This window comes from Microchirus variegatus, assembly GCF_963457635.1.
Source record: "Microchirus variegatus genome assembly, chromosome: 10".
NCBI classification, from domain to species: Eukaryota; Metazoa; Chordata; class Actinopteri; order Pleuronectiformes; family Soleidae; genus Microchirus; species Microchirus variegatus.
The window spans coordinates 27,451,935-27,479,695 of record NC_139811.1 but is presented as its reverse complement, the minus strand read 5'-3'; the positions used below and the strand labels follow the sequence as shown (position 1 = coordinate 27,479,695).

Genomic DNA, 27,761 nt, shown 5'->3' with positions numbered 1-27,761 from the left:
TGCGGTCGTAAAGCCTCTTGACTAAGCTAAGTTGCTATTCGAGTTAGCCTAGCCTAGCTCGGTGTTTGTTTTGTTCGCGTTACCGCGCAGGCAGTAGCTCCCAACCGTGCGCCAAAGTCTTTTTTACATTTTATTTAATAAATAAATAAAAACAAATTCCGTATCACCTCGACGTGAAAATATCGTGCCGTATACGGTCGCTCGTCGTGCGGTGTGAAGTTACCGTCAGTGAAGCAGCAGTTGCTGTTGGCAAGGGAGGGAAGGGAGTGTGAAGTTACTGTGTTCCGTGTCTCTGCATTGCAGCCCGGTCAGTGCTGCTGCTGCTGCTGATGGAATTCAAACACACAACAATGGCGACTCCCAGTTCCAACAACTCGACGACACCGAGCGGACACAACGGCGCCGGATCTGCTGCATCCCATTACCAGCACCAGCAGTCCCAGTCACAGCACATCACCACGATGAGCGGCATGCAGGGTAAGGGAAGGAGAAGACACGAGCTCCCATTTCTGCTACAGTGAAGGTTAACGTTAGCATGGCTAGCCGTGGGAGGCTGAGGCTGAGGCTACTCCCAGGTCTGAAAATCCCTTCCAAGGGGAACGGACCAGTGTTTGTTGTCCCGAGAGGAACATACTGACTTTGAATTGTCCACATCAAAGGAACATAATTGCTCCTTTGAATTAATCTAATGCTCTCGTTGCAATTTTTGACGTTTTTCTGCCCCGTCACGTTCTGTTCTTTACTCGCCAAACCCTGTTAAAATGCGCAATTTGAAGTCCCCATCGATAGTTACGCATTAAATGCTTGACGGTTAGTTTTTTTCCGATCCAACACGTTTGGCATGAATAGAGTTGCTGCAGTGAATTGTTAACAGAATAAATGTACAAATATAGAGCTGCATCTATAGATTATTTTCTATTATTTTCTCAATCTATGAATGTGTCGATTGTCATATATCTCCATTAATGTATTTGTTTGGTCCATACACGTTGAAAAATGTTAATCGTTTGTTTTTCGGTTTTAATGATTACTTTGTCAAATGGAGCAATGAAACCAGAAAATATTCACATTTAAGAAGTTTAAAACACCGAAAGCTGGTGTCATCAAAATTATGGCTCCAATGATTATTCAAATAATAATCGATTATTACCTTGTGACATACACCAACTATGGTGCAACCTGGACATGTCCTCAGTGATGTTACCTGGTGTTACCTGGTGTTTTTATGAAATTTGGTCAGCCAGTCGTGGTGGTAACTGTGTATTCTGGGGATAATCGTGCATTGGGTAAATCTTAAAATTAAACATGAGTCACTTTATTATACGGTCAAGTTCACCAACACACAGTCCTAGTGATTTATTTAATTTAAATTCCACATATCATTCCAGGACTTCACAGTATACTATGTTGATCTATTGTCCAAATATATTAAGCATAGTTGTACAACTACTGTGAACCACAATTGTTTTCGGCAGTGTATTTTTATATTTGTCCCATGGCTAGTCATGACATATTTGAATCCCAAGTTCCCATGTCATTCATGACTTCTGTTATTTCCAGATTTGTCTCACATTTATACAATTAATTTCCCATTCTGGATTGAGAAGTATGGTACTGTTAAATATGCCAAATTAATAAGACCATCAGATGTGAGACATTATTTGAGGTCTTTTCAAATTGGGTGTGCAGCTGGGAAAATATGAAAAGCTATATTAAATTGCTAAATTTGGCTTTAAGGTTTGTGGATTTGCAGGTGTGTGTTTTCTGTTGTTACAACGGCGGTGATTGAATGCAGTGTCTCAGTTTGGTCTGCACTTGAAAACCTGAAACCTGAGGCTGCTCAGTTGACATAAACCTCTGAACCGGTTACTTTCGTTCCCACCAACACTGAACCAAATGCCCATGACAATGTTGTTGTTTTTGTACAAACAGGGTCTCATTTTAATTTTCAGAGTCCAACACCTGCTGGAGATGTCAGAGTGAAACAGGTAATTGCACACTTCATTTGCCTTGGTAGTGTAGAGGAAAATTAGATTTGATTTTGATATTAGTAAAATTATATAAATATTCATAATATTCTGGACTGATTTTTATTCTACACCAACTCTGACATTTTAGTGACTATGATGTTTGGTTGATTTCTCTTAATTATTTTTTCAAATTGCATTAATGATTTATAATTGAGTTGCATGCATGCAAATGTAAATTCTTAGTGCATATCCTAAGTCACCGAAATAGTAACTTAAACAAACCCAAGACTAGTAAGACTTCAGACTTGAATATTTTGATTTAATAGATTTTTTTTAGAATCATAATCTGCCATTTTTTCCTGTTATGTAATCCTGTTTTCAGTCCTCTCTCCCTGACCATGTGTCAACTTTTACCTTTAATGCTTTTAACTAATGTTTCCCATCTGCTGACATGGTGCTGAATAATGGTGAGCTCTTCCAAGATTAGAAAAACAACTGTTTAGTAATCTGTAATCTGCCTCCCTTGCAAAACCATCTCATGACAACAATTCATGCTCTCTCCTCGTTCCTTTGTTGTCACATCTAGAAATCATTTTGCCTCCTTTAATCTGCTGTTACTCTGACTCATGACACAATTCACTGTACTGATGTGCTTAAAGCTGTCCCAAGAATGCGTGTGCATGCTCATATGCATCAATCTCCTGATGATGCATTAACCACGCAATAGGATGTGTTTGATAACGTAGTAAAACAAGGCCAATTTCTGTGATTACTTGTTGACCATAAAGCTGCAGGATTCCTGTCCTGGACATAAGTGGACAATTATTATTATGTTTTATTCCAGGAAAGGTTTTTTTTTTGTTTTTTTTTAAACTCAAGAGACACAACATAGAAACCTGAGAGTCTTCTAACAGATCAGTCTGTGGAAGATGAAAAACAAGGTGGAAAATTGCAGGGTGAAATGTGAAGAAAATAAAAGCTGTCTTCTCACCTCCAGGGTTTCAGATAAACCTGTCTGGAGCTCCCCCAAGTAAGCCAAACCTCTTTTGCTTCAGCACCAACAGTTCTCATCCCTTTGTTTCCGACTGACAGTCTGGTATGGGGGAGTCTGTCCTGCTCTTCTAATTACAACTAATCCCAGTCAAGACTTTTTATGAGTTCATGTGGGCTTGTGCCGGTAGCTAAAAGAAGAGAGAATGAAGTTGACGTTTGTCACTCAATCTCTCCCCTTTTCTCGTTAAGAGGCCATTTGGCTTTTTTCAAGTGGGAGTTTATGAGGTGTTTTTGCATAAATGGGTGTCGCATAGGGAACATGTACTGTACATGCGAGATGGAGTTTACGAGAATCTGCGTCCAATCTGCTTTTTAATCCACCGATAACCAGCATTTTAGGTGCCCTAAAATGTAATTGGGGAATGTTGCCCTTGTATTTTTGTGTATAGAACCTATACGCAACAACTGGGAAAAACGATGATGTCATCGCTGCACCTCTTTAATCCTTAACCCCTCTTGACGTCATTCTTCTTCCCGTGTTTTAACACAATGCACAAGCTTTAAGCTCTCCATACATGCCTGGTACATATATTACAGTGTTAATATATGTTTGGGGATAATTGTGAGGTGAGATATTTGTTAATTTTTCATGTGACTGGCTTAAAAAATGCTGTGTAGCTCACCAACATGGAGTCCAAGCGATTTGTTTTGAAGCACCACATGGTGATCATCTCTGACCTTATTTAATATTCTTGTTTCACTCTACATTTTTAGACAATGTGAGCATTTACCAAAAAAAAAAGATTTTAAAGCATAGTATGTTATAATTAACACAATACAATTGTGACTCTTGATCATTTTGATCAGGATAATGATATAATGAAGTGTTCATATTGCTGTCTGACAGACATTATGTGAACATCTAATTGCACTCCACAGTGCGACTGCATCGAGGTTGTGTTACGCTAACTCAGATGAACTGCTAGGGTTGCACTTGAGCTGTTTGGGTTGCTGGCGATGCTTAAGTACCTCATACACACCCACTTCAAAAACCCTGGGCTATTTTCTAAAAGATATATATACTCGAGAATTCCTGTGCTGCATAAAAAGACTATGTACTATTTTCTTGGTAATTCAGTAACTTCATTTCAAAAGCATCTGTTCTCATCGGCACAAGCCTAATGTTAAGAGCTTCCATTGATATTTTTTAACCCCACAGTGTGATCGATAAACTCTCCCGACATAAACAAAGAAGAATTTTTTTCCCAAACTCAAACACTGAAATGGAAGCTCTACTTCACTGGTTTATCAGTGTGTCACTAACAAAGCCAAAGTAGTGCCTGTAGTCTTGTCACATAACTCCTATTTTCTTTTTTGGCATGGGTGCACTTGAGCACAAGCACTTGCTTGTCCAGACAAGGTACACACACTCAAAAGTTGTCATTTCGGGGAGATGTTTTCCATTGAAGCCCATTGGAATTCAAACACGCATTCTTGTGGTATTTTGGGTGGAGCGTGTGGGGAACGTTGTCCTATGATTCAAGGTGAAATCAAAGCAGTTGGCCTTGAGAAGCATGTCCTTATCAAGATGTTGATATATATACACAAGTGTTCTCTTACCTTTATGTTGACCTGTCGTGGGTTTGTGTTTGCACTCTACATATCTGTGGTCATTTTACCAGCATGCAACATTTCTTTCCATGTTTCTCCATCCAATATAGGATTCAAATGCAAGTTGCACTCCAAGAAAGTAGATGATAGATGAATATGTTGCTGCAGCAGTTAAATTACAGATTTGTTAGAGGTATTCTTATTTCATTTACACCCAGTTCAGTTCAGCACAGGGGGAATTAACTTTGCCAGTGGCTGTACAAAAACAATAAAACAAATACACAATAACAAAACAAGGTCATTAAGGAATAAAGATGCACACAGCACTGCCAAACTGGACTTGAAGCAAGTGCATGTTTCCTCACCACTCAAATTGAAAACATGTTAAAAGGTTAGTCCAGCTCAATTTCCTCAATGTTGGACTTTCACACCCAGATAATGTGATTGGGAGTGGAATTACATCTGCTTAATAAGCTTCTGTCAGACACAAACTGGCTTGCGCATGCTCCACAGCTCCCACACTTGGGCTTTGATAATAATAATTGAATAATAATTGAAGCTCATTAAAATGCATTGCTCACCATTGGTTAGCTCACAGTATTCAAACTGAAGGAAAATGTTCATTAGTTAGGGAATATTTTTCAGCCACAGGCTAATCCACGTTTGGTGCTTTAGTGAGTATGATTTGGCAGCAAGTCCAGAAGAATAACATAAGTGTTAATTGCTGATTTGGGTACTTTCATGGGATTAGTTGACCATAAGAAACAAATGTCTGCAGCAGATATCCAAGGTTTGTTGGTGAGTATAAAGTTTGACTTTGTAATGTTAAATTTGTTGATGCAAGCGTTTTCATTTGTTGACACTTTTCTATGGAAAGCATGGCATTCATGGATATGAACAAATTTGGATACATGTACTTGTCTCTTAATTTTTTCCATTTGTCCCATTTTATGGTTTGTGTTTTTCCTTTTTATTTAACTCACTCATTGTTCTCTCAACTTTATTCAGCGTAAAATCAGATGACGTTGCCGCTTTCTGTTACCAATCAGGTAAACGCAAAGCCCTGAAGTTGAACTTTGCCAACCCTCCAATCAAACCCACGACTAGATTCACACTGAATACAGCGGGGCCACCGTTTCAGAACCCACACATGTGAGTGAACGAGTTCCACTCACAATCCTGCAAGCGCCATACATAAGCCAACAATTTAATCCTTGTTACCTTATGTGTTTTAACTTGAACTTTACATCCCATGTTCAAAATATATCAAATTTTGAATACAAAGTGACAGCCTTAATCTGTTTGTATTCAACTTAGAGAGAGGCTGAGAACACACAGTATTGAGTCATCGGGAAAGTTGAAGATTTCGCCAGAGCAGCACTGGGACTTCACTGCAGAGGACCTCAAAGATTTGGGCGAGATTGGTCGCGGGGCTTATGGCTCTGTCAACAAGATGGTGCACAAGCCGAGTAACCAAATCATGGCAGTCAAGGTGATCATTCACTCGAGGCTGGACATGTAGAGAAACCTCTAAACTGTTAAGACGGTGGCATTTATAGTTTGTGTTCTGTATTTTTTCTGTAGAGAATTCGGTCAACGGTTGACGAGAAGGAGCAGAAGCAGCTGCTAATGGACCTGGATGTGGTCATGAGGAGTAGTGATTGTCCGTACATCGTGCAGTTTTATGGCGCTCTGTTCCGAGAGGTGAGTTGAGGTTACTTTTCTACTTCTTATGTGTAAAAGTGCTGGGGCCTCATGTACAAAGACTTGCATGGATTTCCTACTAAAACTTGGCGTACGCAAACCCAAACTGTCATACGCACAAATAAATTCAGATGTATCAAAGTGTGCGTATGCATGGATCCAAGCACGTTCCCTTTGTACATCCCATATCAACGTGGAATGAATCGCACATGCAGAGGTGCCAAACTCCTCCCTGTCCACCTCATTTACATGTGCAAATCAATTTAAATAGGCCCTGCGATTCACCTCTTTGATCAAATAACACAATGAACAAAGGAAAGAAAAGGAATTTCACACAGTCTGAGCAAGAGATTCTAGTGAATGAATGAACACGCGCAGGGAGATTTTGTTTGGTACACTGTCAACAGGGATAAATATGACAAAAAAAAGACGTGAGTGGGAGTGTGTGTGTGAGTCTGTAAATGCCGTGGGATCCGATCCATGTTTAATTTTTATTTTATTTCTCACAATTAATGAATGCAGAAGTGCGCCGAGGCTGACATTTCCAACTTACGCCCGCTTTTACTAACATGAATACTGAACACATGGAGACGATCAGGGGAAAGCTCTGTAGCTCTAATTTCATCAGCAGAAAATAAAGAAATGTTAGTAGCTGCATTTGCGCATCACATATGATTTGAACATTGATGGAATGAAAATGTTTCCTATTAACTAGGGCTGTCAAAAGATTTACATTTTTAATCAGATTAATCACAGGGTAGCTGTGGATTAATCACGATTAACTACCATTCGTAAATATGCCAAAAAAAATAAAAATTTCTCTTTATATTGTTGTAGGAACAGAGAGATAAATAAAGTATGTGAAAATATAAATGTAAAGAACAATAAAATACTGTAAATAACTTGTAAAAACCTATCCAAACTTAGTAAAAAATAAACATTACATTGTAAAGAACCCACATTATAAGACAATATTAATAAATAGAAAAAATAAAATGCTGTAAATAACTTTAAAAAAAAACTTTAAAAAAACTATACATTGCACTGTAAATAACTCACATTATAAACAAAATATAAAGTATAGAAGTTAAATAGTTTTCTTGGGGTACTAAACCCACAGCAGGAGAAGCACTGCTTCTACTAGTTAGCGCTAGCGTCAGCTAGAATTCTGACGCTAATGTTAGCTGCAGTCTGTGTCCCCGTTAGTTAGACAATGACTGTTAATGTTATGGTTATATCATTATCTGCACCAGTAGCGCCACTTACAACTGTGTGTCTTCCTTTCTTTTTCTTCATCCTCTCTTTTTTCTTCCTCTTCTAACGACCTGATTGATAAATCCTCTTCATTTTCCTTCAGCTTCACACAGGTTAACGTGAGGAGACGTGGGGCCCCTTTAGGGAGGTCCTACTGAGATGTCATTGCAAATCAACCATTGTTGTTTAAGGGGGACGGGGATGCGGCTGCTCACTGATGCATTTAGGCTCCGAGTGTCGGGTGCCCCCCTATCAGCTCGGGGCCCCAAGCAGTTGTCTGCCTTGCCTGTTCATAAACTGCACGTCTACCCGTAGCGTGATGAAAGTGAGAAAGTGCGTTAATGCGTTAAAAAAATGAACGTGTTGATTCCACAAATTAATCATCTTGCGTTAATTTTGGACAGCCCTAGTATTAACGTATCAACGTTAATAAAGTTGACGCCGCTTTTATAGCAATGTGTTTGCAGTCAATAGCTCCGATTACATGAGGGAAACGGGCTCTCGCTGTAAATTTCGCTTTAATGTTGGTCTGTTTAACAACATTGTATGGGAATTTGATGAACCTGGGTGACATTCGGATGATTCAGTCCCACACAGCTGGCATGGCTCAGCTCAGGGTTGACTGGCTCACTCCTGACCGAAATCGACTTATGAGCCAATTATCATCGTTTGCAAGTAAATCCTCGCTTCCCTAAATATTCACTCACGTCGGATTGCACCATTTGCAAGGTGTTAATTGTTCATAACTGTGTCTCTGATGTGCACATCAATTGATGACTACTTGTTTTCACATTATTAACAGTTTCCCAGCATCACCACTAAGTGTCGCCAAAGGAACAATAGCTGTAGAAACGTGCGTACGCCAGCCATGAAGTTGGCGTGGGCACCGCACATTTCCACGATCATTTCACGTTTCATACATCTGAACGTGAGCGTGGAAAAAGATGTACGCCACGTTTTTGTGCGTACGCAACCTTTGTACATGAGGCCCCTGATCTGTAAGTCTGGAAATGCGCGCAGGCACAGACAAGATGTAGCCAATACATCCCATGCTTTCTTGTCATCGTTCTTGCTAAAACATGCCCCAAATCGCTGGAGATCATTGTCTGTGGTGGAATGAAATTCATTTTTTCCATGACCTGCTAACCTCTGAAAGTTGTCTCTGCATTAGCAGCGCACGCCTCTCCCATGAATGATTGGCTGTGTTCATTAAAGTATTGGAAGGTATATTGGCATGAAGGATTTTATCCTTGTCAGAGAAATTGATGGCCATCAGGACAAGAGGAGGATTTCAGCAGAACAAAAAATAGTTCAGAAACAAATAGCAGAAATCATCTTTAATTATTGTGTACTGTTGATGTACAGTATTTCAACAAGTTTTAAGTCATCATTTGCTTCAAGCTGCTGACTGTGTTTCTTGTGTTTCAGGGTGACTGTTGGATTTGTATGGAACTTATGGCTACCTCGTTAGACAAATTTTACAAATTTGTATATTGCTCATTAGATGACGTGATTCCAGAAGAAATATTAGGAAAAATAACATTAGCTGTAAGTTTCTGTGATGCTCATGTCATTGTGTTTCTCAATATAAATATAAAACACCTTATTATCAGTTGCTGCTACTAAAGAGTGGTTTTGGTGTTTTGCAGACTGTGAAAGCACTTAACCACTTGAAAGAAAACTTGAAAATAATACACAGAGGTAATATTTTTTTTTCATGTCTTGTAATACTTAGTATTATATATAGTATAATTTTTTGTGGGATCATTAACTGAGATGTCTTGTGTTTTTTTTCCTCCTTTAGACATCAAACCATCAAACATCCTCCTGGACAGGAATGGCAACATAAAGTTGTGTGACTTTGGCATTAGTGGTCAGCTGGTGGACTCCATCGCCAAAACCAGAGATGCAGGATGCAGGCCGTACATGGCCGTAAGTACTGCCTTTCAAGTACTTTTTAAAGGGAGATGTAAATTAAGAGATACATAACAGGTTCTGTGATAAGAGCTTCTAAGTACCTTCTTGGTGTCTTTCATCCTCTATGAAAATCTTTGGTTTGTGGACCAAATAAATCATTTTGATTGATTTTTTAATTCAAGCTGATTAATCATGTGAAATCCAAAATAATCCCATTAGTAGATAAAAACCTACAATTCTGAAATTAAAAGCGTACATTGTGGCTACTGAGTGTTGATTAGATGATATTATGTGTGTGTGCCCTAGTACAACGTAACTGAAGAGCGCCAGTGTCAACATCACTTATTTTCCGCCTCTGGCTAACGTCAGAACATCAAAACCCTTTATAACACGGAAAAGAAAAAGGTAGAAACCATAGGGAGAACCACAGGTGGGGGTTCCACTCCCTTGACGGACAGACGTGCAGCAGATGTTACCCAAAACATACAATACACAATTACAAAAAATTAGGGGTAACAAGTCTTTAAATGCAAGGATCCATCTGGATCATTGGGTTTGTCACAGCCTGTAGCAAGACTTGGGGATGAAGGAGTCCTCATTTCCGTCCTGGCTTCATCCTGTTCGCTGGTGGCAGCAGAAATTAGTAGTAGCTTCGAAACTGGATCTGGATCCTGTATTTGCTTTATCCTCCACCGGAGGGTCGCGGAGGTGCTGTGCCTATCTCAGCTGACATAGGGCGATAGGCGGACAGTTTGCCAGTCCATCACAGGGCCATGGTGATTACATGTATGATAATAATAATAATAATAATAGTAGTAGCCTCAAAACAGGATCTGGATCCTGCAACCTGCATGATGAAGACACAGAGAGAAAGAGAGGGAAGTAAGGAAAGACACAAACTAGGGAGAGAAAGAACAAGGTTAATGACAATGGCCGCGTTTCCCAGATTCGATCTTTCTTAAGGACTTAAGAAGGAATGGCTAAGAAGGAGCGCTAAGATACGGGTGTTTCCCAGACGCGTTCTTAACTGCCTTCTTAGGAGAAGAATCAAGATCAAGATCAAGATCAAGCCAAAGAAGCTTCTTAAGAAGCTCTTAACGAGAGCTGTTCACCACGGTGGTGCTGAAACTGAATCAATTGACGCCAGGCAAATCGATCACCCACCGCTTTATCAGCGCATAAGTCACACACAGTGCCCCGTAGTCCCCCCACACAGGTGCAATTAGGCTCAGGGGCGCCTGCAGGAATTGATGCTATGGTACGCACCACCATCAACGTTACACAGCCCTATAAAGGCTAAGTTACCTTTAGATTTGTTCTAGCGTGCCGTTAACGTATGGCGTTTTGACAAGCACACCAGTTGTCTACCTTGTTATTGCCCATCTGGAATAACTCCTCTAGCTTTACTGCATCCATCCTCCATCCTTTCTATTGTCGTTGTTTATAAGAACTTGCGATATCCATGATGAGTACTGAGTTAGTGGATTAGCTTCACAGTATGTGCTGATAACCATATATTTATAAAAGAAAAAGAAAAGAAAAAATAACAAAAAAGAAAACAACAAGTTGCCTATTTGCGTGTCTACGCGCGTCTCTCCCGCACAGACAAAGTGTTTGCACGTGGATATAGCATTAAGTTCATTTTGATAACGTGTGTGTGCCATCAGGTGTATCCAAGTAGTAATCAAGCCCATTAGCGCATGTATACCCCCGTGAATATTGGCACACACATGTGAGAATGGAAGAAATCGGCAGCAAAAAAAACAAGCGGGCACCGTCGTTTACCGCGGAGGAGATGGGCGTGTTGGTGGATGAGGTGTGGGAGCACCGGGAAGTTTTATTTGGTGGAACTAAAGGAAAGAAAAACATCACGGTGAAGAACTGTGTATGGCAGGCTATAGCGGAGAAGATGTCCCCCTTCAGCCCATGTGGCCTGCGTGACTGGGGTGCTGTGAAAGAATCTTACGTTTCCTTCTTAGTGAAAGATCTTCTTAAGCTAAGAGCGACTCTGGGAAACACATTCTTTTTTCATAGCGTTCTTAAGAGCGCTCCAAAGAAGATCTTAGCGTTAAGAGCTTCTTAACGAATCTGGGAAACGCGGCCAATGTCATATTCATACCCCGAGTGTGAGAGAGTGAGTGTGCATGGACCATAGGAATTCTCACAGCAATCTAGGTCTATAGCAGCATAACGAAGAGATGGTCCAGGTTTCCCTGAGCCAGTTCTAACTATAAGCTTTATCAAATAGGAACGTTTTAAGACTAACTTTAAATACAGAGAGAGTGTCTGCCTCCCGAACTATCATTGGGAGCTGGTTCCACAGGAGAGGAGCCTGGTAACTGAAGGCTCTGCCTCTCATTCCGCTCAACACAGACTCCGGGAACCACAAGTAATCCTGAATTTTGGGACCTAAGTGATGTGTTAGGGTGATAAGGTCAAACTAGGTCTTTCAGGTATGAAGGGTCCTGACTATGGGTTGAAATATGTGCCACCAGAAACTGAATTTGAATCATTAGGGGCCTCGCACACAAGGTGGCGAGGAACCTATTGAAATTGCTCAGATTATTATTATTATTTTATATTTGAATTTGAATTGCTAAACTTCAATAATTGCATTAAAAAACTGAATTTGAATCACATAATTTGAAATATAATTCGCATTCAGTTCTCACAATTCAAATTAAGTTCTCGAAATTCAGATTCAGTTCTAAAAATTCAGATTCAAATTACTGTGACAGACATCCTGGTAGTTCAAGGATGAAGGAAGAACAATCGAGCGCAGATACAGGAGAGTCGCTTTTGGTTTTAGCACTGCCACCCGCCATTCAAACAGTACAACATTGAAGTTACGCTGCTGTTCCAATTGAAGAGACGTGTTGAGGGATGTGCCTTAACACTAATCTGTAACCCAGACAGCTTTGGGACACGGCAAGTGTGAAGTCGTTTTTTTTTTTTACATGTGTATTGGTGAATGAATAGTTGAGACGGTGACTGGAGCAGATGGCGAGCGTGTTGAATGTTACTGTGCAATCAGCCAATAAAGCCGAATTCTCTTCAGCAAAAACGGCCTGTCGTGTGTGCCATCAGGAGATAAAGCAGGAAAGGTTAACAGACAAATTAATTAATAATGAACGGCAAACGGCTTCCTTAACCACTGGCTGTAGCTGTATCCTACCAGTAAGTTTCACTTTACGTTAGTTTGTACTTGACTGGGTTTGTTTAGGTGCTACTGGTTAGCAGATGAGAGGCTGACAAACTCCGATCTATCCGGCTGCTTCAGCTAAGGTAATGTAAATGTAGGCTAATGTTAACTTATCAATGAGCCCTGTGGAACTCCACAATTAACTTTTGTTTGTAATTAGTCATTATCATTAACATGAACAAACTGGATTCTATCAGTTAAGTATTATTTAAACCATCAGAGGGCAGTACCTGTGATCCCAAGGGTCTGCTCAAGTCTCTGCAAAAGAATGTCATGATCAATGGTGTCAATTTTTTTTTGAAAGTTTTCAATATAAATACCATAAGCTTCATCCTTAAGGTATTTTGACCAAAGCATGTCACAGACATGATCATTAGGACACCAGGGAACTAGTTTAACTTGTAGAAATAGGGTATACTATGTCTACTTTAATACTAAAATAGTCTTACGTAAGGCAATGGATTGAAACATTATTATCTTCAATAGCAATATATCCATATGATTTGTATGGATTACACAAATACTGTTTGAGATATAATGGAAATAAATATTTTGTGAAATGCTTCTGTGAAATGCTTCTATTTAAAGCTGCCGTAAGCGATGTTGTCTTCTGGCTAACTTCCTGTCTGTTGCTGCCGTTCTGGGATACTCGAGCTTTGCCTACATTTACTTGGTACATTGAATTGAGCCCGTAGCTTGACTATTCTGTATTGTTACAGTATGCAAGTACTACCAGGGAAAATGTTATTGATTTAAAAGTGTGTCCACCTTTGCTACACTAGGTGGCGATATGCCTCTTTTTCAGCTTTTTAGTATCATGCTTTCCCTGGTCATTATGTCGTCCCACAGACAACAGCAACTTCAGCTGCCAATTAGTCGATAGCATGTTGAGCACCATTCCGTGTCATTCCCCTTGTCCAAAAAATGCACTGCTCTTCATTTAGCCATGTTGTCTTTTTCTTCTATTGTTTCCACATGAAAGGTGAAGGGTGGGAACTGTGGAACATGCGTAGACCATCAAATTAGGGCTGCAGCTTGTAAACGAGTATTCGTCCTATTATTTTTCCATTAATTGAGGATGCAAAACGCAAAATTATATATGTATATTTTTTGGAAAAAATAAAATTTTTTGAATGTGTGTTTTTTTGTTAAAGCGGACTTTGGGCCTGATTTACTAAGATTCCAAATAGAGAGCGCTAAATTGCTTGCGCAAGCAGAAAGACTGCGCCTGTTACTGGATTACGTTTTGCAGATGACCTACTAAAATTGCGGCCGCAATTGACTACAGGCGCAGAAGTGACCGCCCTATTTAAATGAGGATTTCGCGCTAGTCAAGAGTTGTCCACATGGAGAAAGAGCAGACTCAACGGAAGCGCAGAATGAAATTTGAAGCCACTGAACAGAAAGCACAGCTGACGTTCTGCGATGAGCAGATAACTGGGATCGAGGCATATATGACGTCCTTGTTCCCCGGGTCCATAGGACCTTTTTGTATTATTATTATTATTTTAATCCTGCGTCCGTTTTTTGGACAGCTCCATCATTACCTGATGTATCAAAACATGGACTATGGATGTTGCCGTAAAAAAAAAAAAAAAAAAGGTGCTGCGCTCTCCTCCTGACTCATCTGCAGCTCACTGACAGCTGCCAGGGGGCGCTCTGCTGTTTCTCTCAAGATTACAATTTCTAATTATTTCTGATTACTAATTTCAATGGATGTGTGACTTTTTTGTCAATAAGTAAATAAATAAATAAAGCGGATCATCACAACGGCTTTTTAGTCCAAGTCCGTCCCTGGTTTCATCTGTGTTCATTCAGTCAGGCTGAGTTTCCATTACGCGTGCCAATAGCCTTTGATCTGACGTCAGAGGCGACGGGACAATCTATATAGATGATATATCTATAGCTGATTCAGATAGTTACATTAAATAGTGATTGTTGTGATTATTTATTGCATTTAAATGTGCCTGGAATTGGAAGGGTTAGGGTTAGGGTAACCTGCCTGTGAGGTTTTGGTGACGTGTGCGCACTGTGCCACCTGCGCTTCGCCGTGCACCGAGAGTAGACCAGGTTAGAGCTGGACCCGTTAAGGTAAAGCGGGGTTCCCCGTTCCTCCGGACTTAACCGGGTAACATAGGTACGACCTCTCCTTGAACCACAAACTGCAGACCAAGGTAAGCCCATACCAGTACAAACACACATTTCTCCTATGGATATCTATATTTAATTTATTTAGATATACCATATAAGAAATGAGTGTGCGTCAACTGTGAACGCATAGTTGAACATGCTCTGGAAAAGAGTAATTTCCTGGTTTACAAATATAATATTACTATAAATAACCGCAGCCATGTGTGCGCACCGCTGTGCCAGTTAAGACCAGCCTTTCAAACGTGCTAAATATAGACACTAAAATAAGCACCGCAATCAGTTTCAGGTTTGATAAATCACTTTGCGCGTGCTAAAATAACATATTTACATTTTCTCCACCCATCACACGCAAAATAGCGTGTAAACGCCCCACATTGCATATTCATTAAGGCAAAAACGCTAAATGGGTTGCGAGTGATATTTTGCCCGTCTGAGGGACGAGCTCCTCGTTGCACCCTGTTAGTAGATCAGCATCAACGCAGATCTGCGTGTGCAATCCAGTTTGCACACGTTTTTGCACGCGCAAAGCTTTAGTAAATCAGGCCCTTAGACCAGAAGTTCCAATTAACGCTGTTTGTTAGTGTGTATCTGCGTCATTACCTTGTTTAAGAAGCCTAAAAACAAGTTAATGTGTGCAAGTAGACCTCCATAACTAACATATATGTGCAACAGGACCACTCTATGTGAGCTTTAATTAAATCCCATTACTCTATTAAATCGAGAAATAATCGGTAGAATACTTTATTATCAATGTTTACGTTTGCATGTGCTGGAAGCGTTAGCAACTGGATGCTTTCAGCTCAGATGCTGAATCATTGAGGACGTGCTGTTGTGGTACGCCAGTTGTAGTTTTCAGTGGTTACACTGCACCTTGTTGGCTTCTTGTTTAAGCATTAAATGGTCCCACACTTTGGACATTTTCTGCCTTTTACTGGCTGTTTCACTCTCCATCTCGGCCATTGCGCCAGCTGAAATCCAGATGTGCGTGATGCGTCTGCGAAAACAGTCCGTGTGGAACAATGATCCAGCCAAAGAGCTTTCCCAAATTTCTTGTGATTGACCAGGTACCTGAAAGTGACGTTATTGGCACGTCAGCTCTATCCACCCACTATGGAGTGGTGGATGCACTGCTACTCATTATCAAAACATGGTTTAACAATGTTTAAAAATGACTCCCTGTTGCGGAGATTATTTGATTATTTGGTGAGTGGACCAAGGATGTTTTCTGATGTCAGAGATGAGTTGAGTTGAAAAGCTTTATTGGAAGCAGCTCAGATCTGAGGAGAGCTGAGACAATGCCATACATAAAACAAGTATGTTAACAGTTGGGCAGCCTCTGTCAGTCTGCCTGTGAGTCCCAGAGTTAGGATACTTAAAGGTGCTTTCTCTGCTGATACATGAAGCTGACCTTGGGGTGGACTGCGCAGTTGCGTTATCAGTCGTCTGCCCCAGTTAGGCTCAGAGAAAATATGAAGAGACAAATTCTGTAGACAAGTGACTGGTGTCAGTGCTACACTGAGGCCACTGTGATTAGATAGTTTAGGCTTGTGCTTAGGAATGGGAGCTGATAACTTTAGAGAAGGCTGAATAATATGTTTTTCCCTTACAATTCCCCCTTTTATTGATTTCTACAATCAATAAACTAAGTATAGGGCTCTTGGTTGTTTACAAACATTGTGCATGCGCGCACAGCGCAGAACAAGGGCAACACTCAGCATTTATATAGCAGTGTTGTCATGAAGTTAGTCGGCTCTCATGTACAAATTCAGACGGCAAAAAAAAAAGGAGATGTTTTCCTCGTACCACGTCAGCTTGTCGCCTAGTGATAAAGCAAGTTATGCTTGGAAATTCACCTTGGTGAATGGGATACAGCTTGAGGACTCATATGTCGCTTTAGACGCCGGTGAGTGGATTAATGACGAGACAAAGTGGCCCCGTCGGCAGTGGCAAGATATCCACTTGCACCTGATCGACACTCCGAATGTATTCCTAGGATAACACAACTCGTCCTACACAACTCTGGATGTTTACGAAAGTGAACTGTTACAGTATTAGCAACACAACTTTGTTACTGGCTGCTTCCTACAGCTCACTAAACTACCCTGGGAAGGACGAGCAGAACAACGGCGGACAACGCGAGTGTCTTTAAGAGGTTTTATTCGACACACAAATTAATAGGTTGTAAACCGACAAAGCAAACAGCTTCTGATGATCAGTTACAGATGAAAAACAGGAAAATATACATGCTCCATACCTGCTGGAAAGTTCTACACAACTAGCAAAACAACCGGAGCAAATTAGCTTCTAAGCTACGGTAGTTTGCTTGTTCCAGTCGCTCCTCCTGATGTCTTGCAACCAAAGACGTCTCCGGTTAGCCTTGAAAGGGGTGCAACTCGGTATCCGGTAAAACTTCAGGCCTTTGTCTTGTTTGTTAAAATGATTAGTGCAACCGACAGCACAATGAGACATGTTGTTGTGTTGCTCACAATAGCGATTTCTGCAACCAACATGCGCAGTAGAGAGGTGGTGACGCGTTTGTCGTAGGCTGCCAAGGGGTCTATAAAGCACAGAGCCTCAACAACCCAATCAATTACATCTAACCATTAATGCACTAAAATACATGTATCAAATACCCTTAACCCATTGACTTCACCTGGCATGAGTGGGGAAAAATCCCTTCTAACAAAAATATGCAATTGATCATAAACATAACATCACCCCTTTTTAGCTCTTCTCTACTATATTTCTCACAAATTCCGCCTTCCAGGTCAACAAGGAAACATTGTAGACAAAATTGTCTTCCCAAGGAAACGCCTATGACACCAGAGCATCACAGTCGCTCACAGTGGAGGTCACAAATCACATGACACATATTATTCTGATCTATAATGGTCAAACCTCAATGTTATGTGCTTCGAATGGAATACAATACCAGAGGTAGCACATCAGGCCATTTCAGAGCTGTACTAATTACTGCTTTGGTTAGCTCTCTTTGATTGTTGCATTCATTCCTTCCACTTGACCTGAACTCGATGGATGGTGGATGATAGGGCATGTGTAGCTGCTATTTAATCCCTTAAATGGCAGAAAGAGTCTGCATTATCTTTGAAATGAACGCAGGTCCCCTATGGCTACATATTCTTTGTGGTACGGCAAACCTCAGAATAATTTCTTTCAACAAGCATTTTGCAACTGTTTTTGCATCTTCTTTGGAAAAGCTTTCCACCCATTTGGAGAAGTGGTCAGTGATTACTAGCATGTATTTGTAACCCTGACAGCTTGGCATATGTACAAAGTCCTTATTATAAGAGCGATTTTGCATAATCACAACATCATTAAAGGAAGTTAAGTCAATTGGTTGCAGCATCAGCTCATGCATTTCCTTGTGTGACAAGGTCAGTACCAGAGGTGTGTGCTGCACATTTGACAATTGCAAGTTGGGATGGCAATAAAATAGCATCTAGCAGGTCATTGACAAGGGCATGATGTTGCAATGGCTTCCCAGAAGATGTTACAAAACCTCTCATTTTTCAACTTTAGCCAAAATCATGCATATTGGGAATCAGTGAAAATGGTTGTAACTTTCCCTGAAGCTAACTGGCATGCTCTGGTGGGTGCATACAATTTGGCAGCTTGCGCTGATGTACTTGGAGACATTGGTCCTGCTTCTATCACTTCCCAATCATTAACAACTGCATAGCCTGCTAAATGAACATGATCAGAAGGTCTGCTAGCTGATCCATCTGTGTAATAGATAAGGATGGGTCCGATCCAGTATCGGTATCGGGTTCCGATACAGACGTAATTCATGGATCAGAAATGTCTGATCAAACTGTAGAGATTCCGATCCGATAAGTCAGTCCTTTAATGTTGTCTGCTGAAATGTGCTGAAGTGATTCCCTGACTGCTCTGCTAGCTGGCTGCAAAAATTGGAATGGATTTTCTGAGTGGAGGCATGTCTCAATGAGATGCGGAGTAATGATGCACACCTCGGTTCAGGAAATCCATTCCACAGTTTACAGCTAGCCAGCAGACGAGCATTATTGACCAAGAGTTAACCAGGAAAATGCCGGCTTTTCTGCGAAAACAATCGCCACCTGCCAAAATGTCCGGTAATGCCAAATAATTAAATCAGCTGTGTTTTAGGACCTGACACTGTATTTTTTTAAATGCCTCCCAGAGCAGGACATTCTCAAAATGCCAGCCTCGTGTTGTTTGACTCCGTTTATGTGTCTGTGACTTTGTGTGTATGCTGCTCTGCGCTCACAGCGCTTGTGTGTGTGAGGGTCTCTCCGCCCACAGTAAATAGAGCTAGATGGATCTCACTCATGTGGCAGAATTGTGCGTTCTTGTAGTATTTAGGTTTATGACAGAGTCACCAGATTTGTCACTGTTTTTAATTATTAAAAAAAATCCCGGGGCACTGTAAAGTCGCTGTAAAGTCGTACATATCATACTTGCCTGTATAAAGAAGTTTATTAAAGCCTTATATGTGTGTCTTGAAAGGCGCCTTCAAATGTAATGCATTATTATTATTATTATTATTATTATTATTATTATTATAATATAAAATCAACAATAATGATGATAATAATATTAAAGTAAACAGAGCACTCTTATCGGAATAGTATCACTATCGGCAGATATACAGGTATTGGATCGAATCGGAAGTGAAGTAAATCAGGATCTGTAAAAGGAAGGACATTGGCAGGGTTTGGGGAACGTTTTACAGTTATATGTGGACTTGTGAGAATGATTGCTTCATAGCCTGAACGAGGCACAGCTTTCATGTGCTGAGTTGCTGATGTACTCAAGACATGAAGAACCGCATGTGGAAGTGCACAACACAGTCATGAGCCAGTACTATTGGAGCTGTTTTGTCAATCATTGCTGCAACTGCAGCTACTGCTCCAAGGCAGCCAGGCATGCCAAGGACCACGTTACCCAGACGACACAAGTAATGTTACAGGGTGGAAATGAGACCCATGTTTCTGTACTAGCATGCCCGTAGCCACGCCCTCCCTTTCATGAACATGGAGGTGGAATGGCTGATGGGTAATCAGGCAGTCCCAGAGCAGGAGCTGAGGTGAGAGCTCCCTTCAAGTTGTTAAACGCACGATACATGTCATCAGTCCATTGCTCCACTATCAAATCAATATGTCTACCTTACCACCATTAACCTGAACAGGTATAATAGGATCTTCTCTGGAATTTTTTGAAATTTGTATTGTGGCTGCTTGTGAGCTCACCAATTTTTCTGATCTTGTTTCCTCTCCTAGGCCTCCTTATTTTTGTTGGTTGAAGGTTGAATGTGAGTTATCAGCAGCTGCAGCAGCTGGGAGTGCAGGATATGGAGAGACGGGAGGGGCTATCTGCAGAGGGCTCTGCGCTTGCTGAAGGCCGTACGCCTGCATTCCTCCACCCCATCCCTCTGGCATAAAACCATGTCCTCCCATCCAAAATAGTGTTTGACCTGGCACTCCTGTCCAGCCCTGCGGCACTTGACCTGGTCCTGCTGACCAGTCTTGTGGCATTTGATCAGTATTAAAAGCATTGTTCTGGGCTCCTTTACCTCTGCTTGCATTGCCCAGTGTCCTGTTTGCTCACATTTAAAACAAACGCCACTATTTGCGGTAGGCCTTTTCTTGGACGAGGAGCTGTGTTGGTTTTATTATTAGGGACCTGTTGCATCAACTGTTGACTAGTTTTTCTGGGCTCGGAGGCAAAAATATAATTTCTATGCATACTGTATAAGGTATCAAGTGTTGTAGCCCATGGTGTTAAAGGCAAATTTGTGTTTGATAGTTAATATGCTTGAGCAATCCAAGGTCTCATGTTAAACAACAGTGTCTGCACAGCCAGAGAGTTACTTTGTTCTCTTTTAATGCCTGCACTTTCATCCCATACTTGAACAAATCGATGTAGGTAGTCGGGTACGCTTTCTTCACTGCCTTGTATACAGTTAACGACTTTAGAGAAGTCGGCACCTTGCTGGGCGCATTTTGTCACAGCTGTTTGTGCTTCAAATTGTTTTCGTGTCTGGCCATTGGCCGTCTTCTGAGTCAGCGAAGTGAAATTCATCTTTACACATTTGGATTGATAAGTAAGTGCTTCACATCAGGTGCCAGACAATTGTACAAATTGTTTGTGTTTTCTTGCCATGCTAGGAACTCAGTAGGCTGTGTGATAGGACATGGAGCGTCCTATGTAAGCTTCTTTTGGTGTCCATGATTTACAAATGGGCACGTCACCAATCATTATTTTTGGGGCACTTAGATGATGAAATCCTCTTCCTATTCTTCCAGCCCTGTGGCCTCCCGTGCGTCTGCTAAGATCACGGTTACGCATGCGTGTTTTTGTGATTTCTTCTTCACGTACGCTGCTTTCGTCAGAGCTTTTGGCATCTGTGTATCAGCCTGCTTCTCTGGGTCTGGGTTCTCTTTAATGAAATCTAGTAGGATCACAGTTACGTGCTCATGCTTGTGCTCGTGTGACTCGGGCTTCCTGTACGCTGCCTTCGTCAGAGCCCTCTGTGTAAAGGCCTGCCCCTGTTTGTCTAGCTTTTCCCCACCCCCCCAAATCTCCTTCACTCTCCACTTCCTCCTCGTCATTTTAAGACCGAGATGTTCTCTGTGAAGTAGAGCCCGATTTGTGTGGTTTTCTACAGTTAATACTTTTTTTCAGGAGTTTTAATTGGGAGAGCTTCCACTCCTCTGACATTAGGTTTTTTTGAATACTACTCTCTCTTCCCTGTCTTCCTCAGCAGCAGCGGCTGGTGCTGCAGACTGTCTGTGTCTGATCTGATTTATAGCAGCAGCTATACTGAGCAGAAAATGTTTGGTCAGATTGTAATTGAGGGCAATTTGTGACAATTTTGATGGTTTCAATTTCAGGCTTTGCTAGTTTCACCTCTTTCAAAATCTTCATTGTTTTATCTCTTAAAGGCATTTTTTTACTGTCTCCTCACCCAACAATAAAGCATTGCTTTTGCTGGGACATTATTTTGATGACGTTTTTCTATAATAGTGATTTCAATTGCTTGCATGTTTAAGATTATTGATAATTTAAGGGCAGATGGCGTGTGCCTATATCATGCGATATCTATTCAATTGCACACTTTATTTCATCAGGCACCGATCACGTTAAGCACGTCAGTTTGTTTTAATTATTTCAGTCGCCAATTCCCTCGTTGCTCTGGACAGTTCGTTCCCCATGATGATACTTACACAATGGCATGGCAAACATGCATGCAAATTCAACTCAGTCTTTTCAATAGCAGACTCCTCACTCCTTTTATTTTCTTTTGTTTCTTGGAGGTGTGGGTTATGAGTGATTATTCTAACACCATGTGCACATGGAATTTTTAGGCGTCCCCCTTTTCCCCCAGGACACAGGGAAGATTCTCGGTCTTGACACCAAATGAGATGGCCTTTTTCATCCCCCCAAAAATAACATTTCCGATGATTTGTTTCTCACGAGGCCCCCTGTGGCGCTGAACCGGAAACAAAACGTCACTTGGTGTGACTAATACTCCATACTACATAACCCCAGCACTCCTCCCCGAAGAAACACATTTGTTCTGCTTTGGAACAAAATCACTCTATTATTATATTTGAATATTTACAAGAATTATTCACACTTTTTAATTGCAAATCAGTCAATAATCAATCCTCTTAATCTACACAGCGCTTTTGATTTTGTCAAACTCGGACATGGTAAGGCAAATTAAGAATGTTGCACTTACCAGTCTGCAGTTTTGTAGAAATCCTGTTCGTGACGCCAATTTGTTTTTGGAAGTGTTGTTCATGTGAGGTATTGTGGTTAGAATCATCATGGCTTTTTCTTAGTGAAAACATGGCTGCCAGAATAAAAATATATTGTCTGGAAATAAAGGTTTGTTTCACTAACTTGCACCAAATTCCATAAAGAAAAATCAGCAATGTTGCATCACAGCACACGAGTTGTTGATCTACTGCTGCCTCCATCAGTAGGTTCATATCTGTTACTTATTGACTTGCATGTTTGAGAGCATTTTATTGGATTTTCCTAACTAGCACAAACTTAGCAGACAAGCAACTCCTGTGATTTTCTGTATGGGCTTTGGTGTGACACAACCAATATTTTCCAATTTTTGCCTCTTTGGCTGTTTATTGGACACAAGTTCAATAAAAAATTTTCACCTCTCAATTTTCAGCCTGAGAGAATAGACCCCAGCGCCTCCAGGCAAGGCTACGACGTCCGCTCTGACGTTTGGAGTTTGGGAATCACACTGGTGAGTTTCAATACGTTGGTGGTAAGGACAAAGAAGGAATTTTGGTTTGTTTTCATTACATTACATGTCATTTAGCAGACGCTTTTATCCAAAGCAACTTACAATTAGTAGTAGAGTATAACCAGCCAGGGGTGGAGTTGAACTTGTGACCATGATGTCTCTGCACACAGGAGTAGTGGTCGTAACCACTGAGCTACTCCACCCCTTTTCAATAGCTTTATTCATTTGTTGTCTTATCTGAGCCTCAGCTGTAAAACTTTCTAATGAAATTTTACACCTCTTCTTTCGTTTGGTGTTAATTCATCATCTGACATCACCCATGAGGTTAAGAGAACTTCCATTTTGAAGCCTTGAGTTTAGTATTTAAAGCACCATGTTGGTTTGTTAGACACCAGATGGAGCTATATCTCAACTCAACTTTATTTATAGAGCGCTTTAATCGTCCATAGCTGAGACAAAGAGCTGAACAATACAAGAAATAAAACATGGCACATAAAAACATAGGAGACAAAATAAAAACAATAAGACAATAAAAAATAATTTAAAACAATAAAAACAATACTTAATACAATAAGAATGTTTAAACAATAAAAACAATACTATAAAAAAATGAACATGTTTAAACAATAAAACACAAACACAAGAGCAGAGTCTCATGCGGAGTTGAATGCAGAAGAATAAAAATGTTTTTTAAGATGAGTTTTAAAAATGGACAGTGAGGGGGCCTGTTTAATATGGAGCGGGAGGGCGTTCCAAAGTTTAGGACCGGCAATAGAGAAACCTCTTTCTCCTCTTAGCTTCCGTTTAGACCTCGGTACCTCCAGGAGCAGCTGGTCAGCTGACCTGAGGCACCGAGCAGGAGCGTATGGAGAAGCTCAGAGAGGTAAGGCGGAGTGAGACCATTTAAAGATTTAAAAACAAATAAAATAATCTTAAAATGGACTCTAAAATGCAAAGGCAGCCAGTGAAGGGAGGCCAGAATGGGAGTAATATGCTCCCTCTTACGTGCTCCAGTTAAGAGGCGAGCAGCAGCGTTCTGGACCAACTGGAGACGTGAGAGGGAGGACTGGCTGACTGGAAGAAACTGGAGTGGAATTGACCAAGAGCTTGTCCACTTCACATCCACATACATGCATAACCATGCTCTCATTGGACTTGACTAGCAGTCAATCCCGGATTAGCTTCCATCTTATTTGTGTCATCTTAAATCAGTTGACACAGTATTGTTAATTTTAAATCCAACTAGAGTTATTGACTGGTGTTTCCTAACAATGGCTAGCCCGACATGGTACGTTTTGTTGTCCCGACTATACATTAAATCCACCGTGAGACCACAAAACCCTGAGGAATGAAGTGAGAATAGTAACAGTGCAGTCGCCCTCTGATGGCCATTCAAGTCAATACAGGTTTTAAGCACATTTTTACTGAATTAACTGTCCACACTCAGAGATGTTTATACACAATCTAGAGGAGGGAAGTTCAAATCCATAGATCCATAAAGAAGGAGAAACAAGCAAACTTCACCCAGAAAGTTCATGTGGGATGTAAACTGAAAACTCCAAATTTTGCTGCAAGGCACCAGGGCTCATTGAAGTTTGTGTGTATGTGACGTGTTTCAGTATGAGCTGGCAACAGGACGGTTTCCCTATCCAAAGTGGAACAGTGTGTTTGACCAGTTGACCCAGGTGGTGAGAGGTGACCCACCACAGCTCAGCAACTCAGAGGAGAGACGCTTCTCCCCCAAATTCATCGCCTTTGTCAACGTGTGGTAAGGAAGGACTGCTGGGAATTACGCAGCTTGTACAAAAATTTCACTGTTACGTGAATAGGCTACGAGCACAATGGAACTTCCGCTGAGCAACCATGGCTTCTGGTACGCTGGGCTGCCTTCCGGTAGATCGTGTTGTCATTGTGATTTCCCGGAGACGCTAGTGAAGTGCTAAGTCGTAGAGTAAATTTTATTCATAAAATTAGCAGATTTCGGATACAAGAGAGACGGTTATCGTGTCAAAAAGTCAAACGGTCAGCCCTACATTGTTGTGTACTCCTTTGTACACAATTTGTCTTGGTACAATAGTACGATAAACTTTCATAGGTTTCCGGTGCATGTGTGTGTGCGAGCCGAATGGATGGTGAGGGTATGGTGGGCCGAGTTTATATGTCCTCGTCCTCAAATTAAACGCTTCTGCTTTTTAAAAGTCGTACCGCTATATAAGTAATTAATTAGCACAATCACAAGACTGAGCGCCACATTTGCTGTTTGCTGTCTCTGCTCCCACACACTCGCCCGCGGCGTTGGGACGACTTAACACAAGTTTGCAGCCGGCATTTCAAAAAGGGACGATTTTGTTGTCATGCTGGGGAAATTGACGAGATTTATGAAAAGTGTCGTTCCTGCTCTTTATACTTGGAATAATTCCCAAGTACCAATACGACTTTTAAAAAGCAGAAATGTTTAATTTGAGGACGAGGACGTATAAACTTGGATGTCCTCGTCCCGCCATACCCTCACCATCCATTCAGCTCGCACACACACATGCACCGGAAACCTATGAAAGTTTATCGTACTATTGTACCAAGACAAATTGTGTACAAAGCGGTACACAGTAATGTAGGGTTGCCGTTCTGACTCTTTGATACAATAACTGTTTCTCGATTTCGTATCCGAAATCCGCTCATTTTATGAATAAAATTGACTCTACGACTTAGCACTTCACTCGGGTCAACACAATCGACCGGAAGCAGCCCAGCGTACTGGAATCTCCGGTTGCTCGGTGGAAGATCCATTGTGCACGTAGCCTATTCTATCATGCTCTAATGTCAGGAAGTTGTCAAGTTGTAGTTAAGGGGCCAGAACATGTCAACTCATTGGAACTTTATTGGACACACACAAAGTTGATGGGTATTTCTGTTTATTGTGATAGCTGCAGGATGTGCAATCATGGAGAGAAAACTGCACCGTAGCTAGTTACCGTTACCAATTCTAATCTGATGTCAAATCTAAACCATTACCCATGAATATAAAATCATTGCAGGATCAGAAATGTTTTGATTCTAGCCCATCTTCACACTCCTGATAATTGTAATATATGCAGATGCAAGCCGCACAGAGCTGTTACCTCATTTCCAGTCATCAGATGTAACTCAAAATGGCTCCAATTAAAGGAATAGTTCACTTTGTTTTTGGAAGTGTTGTTCATGTGAGGTATTGTGGTTAGAATCATCATGGCTTTTTCTTAGTGAAAACATGGCTGCCAGAATAAAAATATATTGGCTGGAAATAAAGATTTGTTTCACTAACTTGCACCAAATTCCATAAAGAAAAATCAGCAATGTTGCATCACAGCACACAAGTTGTTGATCTACTGCTGCCTCCATCAGTAGGTTCATATCTGTTACTTATTGACTTGCATGTTTGAGAGCATTTTATTGGATAACTAGCACAAACTTAGCAGACAAGCAACTCCTGTGATTTTCTGTATGGGCTTTGGTGTGACACAACCAATCTTTTCAGTCAGAAAATGCCAGCTCATGTCTAGATAAAATGGGTAACATTTTCTTAGATGTTTATTTTATAAGGTGAGCCCTTTTACCTGCTGGCATCTGTTTTCACTACGGGTGAGCCTAACTGCCTGGCTCAGGCTGATTCTCACTTAGCACTGTCTCCACATTAACACCAATAAAACCATACCCTGAAAAATCTGGGCTATCTGGGAAAAGTTTTATGTAGTGTTGACAGGCTGTTGGCTCTCCCTGGTGGACACCAGGCTTAAATACAACATTTTAACACTGGTGTCCCTCTTTCTCTTTCTCTATCTTTTCCCTCAAGCCTTACAAAGGATGAGTCAAAAAGGCCAAAGTACAAGGAGCTACTGGTGAGTGTCATGTTGACTAAAGCCATTTCCTTTAGTGCATTGTATTTGTTTCGGAGTTGGATATATTTTTCTTTTTTTTTGTTTATCTTTCAATTTGCAGAGGGACCCTTTCATTCAGATGTACGAGGAGCGTTCAGTTGACGTAGCCAGTTACGTCTGTAAACTCCTGGATCAGATGCCTGCATCTCCCAGTTCCCCTATGTATATGGACTGAAAACAGAAAAAAACATTCACTCATCGCTAAAAAAAAATGCACCAGTCTACATCAATAAAGATATTTGGGGGTTAAAAAAAAAATATGACTACATCAACAAAAGATGTCCTAATGTAAATTTGCCTGGTCCATTTATTGCAGTGTTAAGAGAAATGTAAAGAAAAAAAACCCCACAGTTTTTAATAGAACTGGGGTTCATTTCAGTCATGTCTATATAATATATAAACGTTATCACACCTCTGTTTCTTGCTCACAAACACATTGACGCACAAAGTAAAATAGCAGCAGAATCAGTCAATCATGGATGCATCTTGTTGATTAGTAGTGATTAAATATGATGAGAAAATAACCTGGAACTTGTATTTATAGAACCAAAAATCATTTGGAAGATTCTTCTACATACTGGAATCATGCCCTCTGTGAATCGTCTCTGCCTGTCGGTGTGCGTGAATGAAAGTATTGTTTGGTATCTTAATGGAACTGTGTTTTTCTGGGTTTAGAGCGGTTAAAAGTGTCATGTCAGAACCTACAGTCATGTTAGGGCTCACCGTGCAGTGGACTGTACTGTCTGCTGATGTATGAATAATAATAAAAAAGA

The 27,761-nt window shown here is 40.8% G+C and overlaps 1 protein-coding gene across 3 annotated transcripts; it reads left to right on the top strand.

The window, feature by feature from the left end:
* On the top strand, positions 1 to 27,761 carry LOC310932863 (dual specificity mitogen-activated protein kinase kinase 4-like). Of its 3 annotated transcripts, XM_083896243.1 has the most exons (13): positions 1 to 477; positions 1,953 to 1,988; positions 2,968 to 3,000; positions 5,624 to 5,726; positions 5,892 to 6,066; positions 6,159 to 6,278; positions 8,961 to 9,080; positions 9,182 to 9,233; positions 9,337 to 9,464; positions 22,997 to 23,074; positions 24,694 to 24,842; positions 26,904 to 26,949; positions 27,050 to 27,761. In XM_083896243.1, exons 1-13 carry the CDS (start codon positions 330 to 332, stop codon positions 27,161 to 27,163), a joined length of 1,302 nt encoding a protein of 433 aa, XP_083752369.1. In that variant the 5' UTR covers positions 1 to 329; the 3' UTR covers positions 27,164 to 27,761. The 3 variants fall into 3 exon arrangements, with proteins under 3 accessions (XP_083752369.1, XP_083752370.1, XP_083752371.1); XM_083896244.1 differs by lacking the exon at positions 2,968 to 3,000; XM_083896245.1 differs by lacking the exon at positions 2,968 to 3,000 and having other exon boundaries at positions 1,953 to 2,013; positions 5,583 to 5,726.

Bases quoted from the DNA above. Each gene is read 5' to 3' on its own strand.
- LOC310932863 (XM_083896245.1), top strand. From the start codon at position 330: ATGGAATTCAAACACACAACAATGGCGACTCCCAGTTCCAACAACTCG. The intron at 5,727-5,891 runs GTGAGTGAACGA...TATTCAACTTAG, and splicing joins CCGTTTCAGAACCCACACAT to AGAGAGGCTGAGAACACACA. The intron at 6,279-8,960 runs GTGAGTTGAGGT...CTTGTGTTTCAG, and splicing joins ATGGCGCTCTGTTCCGAGAG to GGTGACTGTTGGATTTGTAT.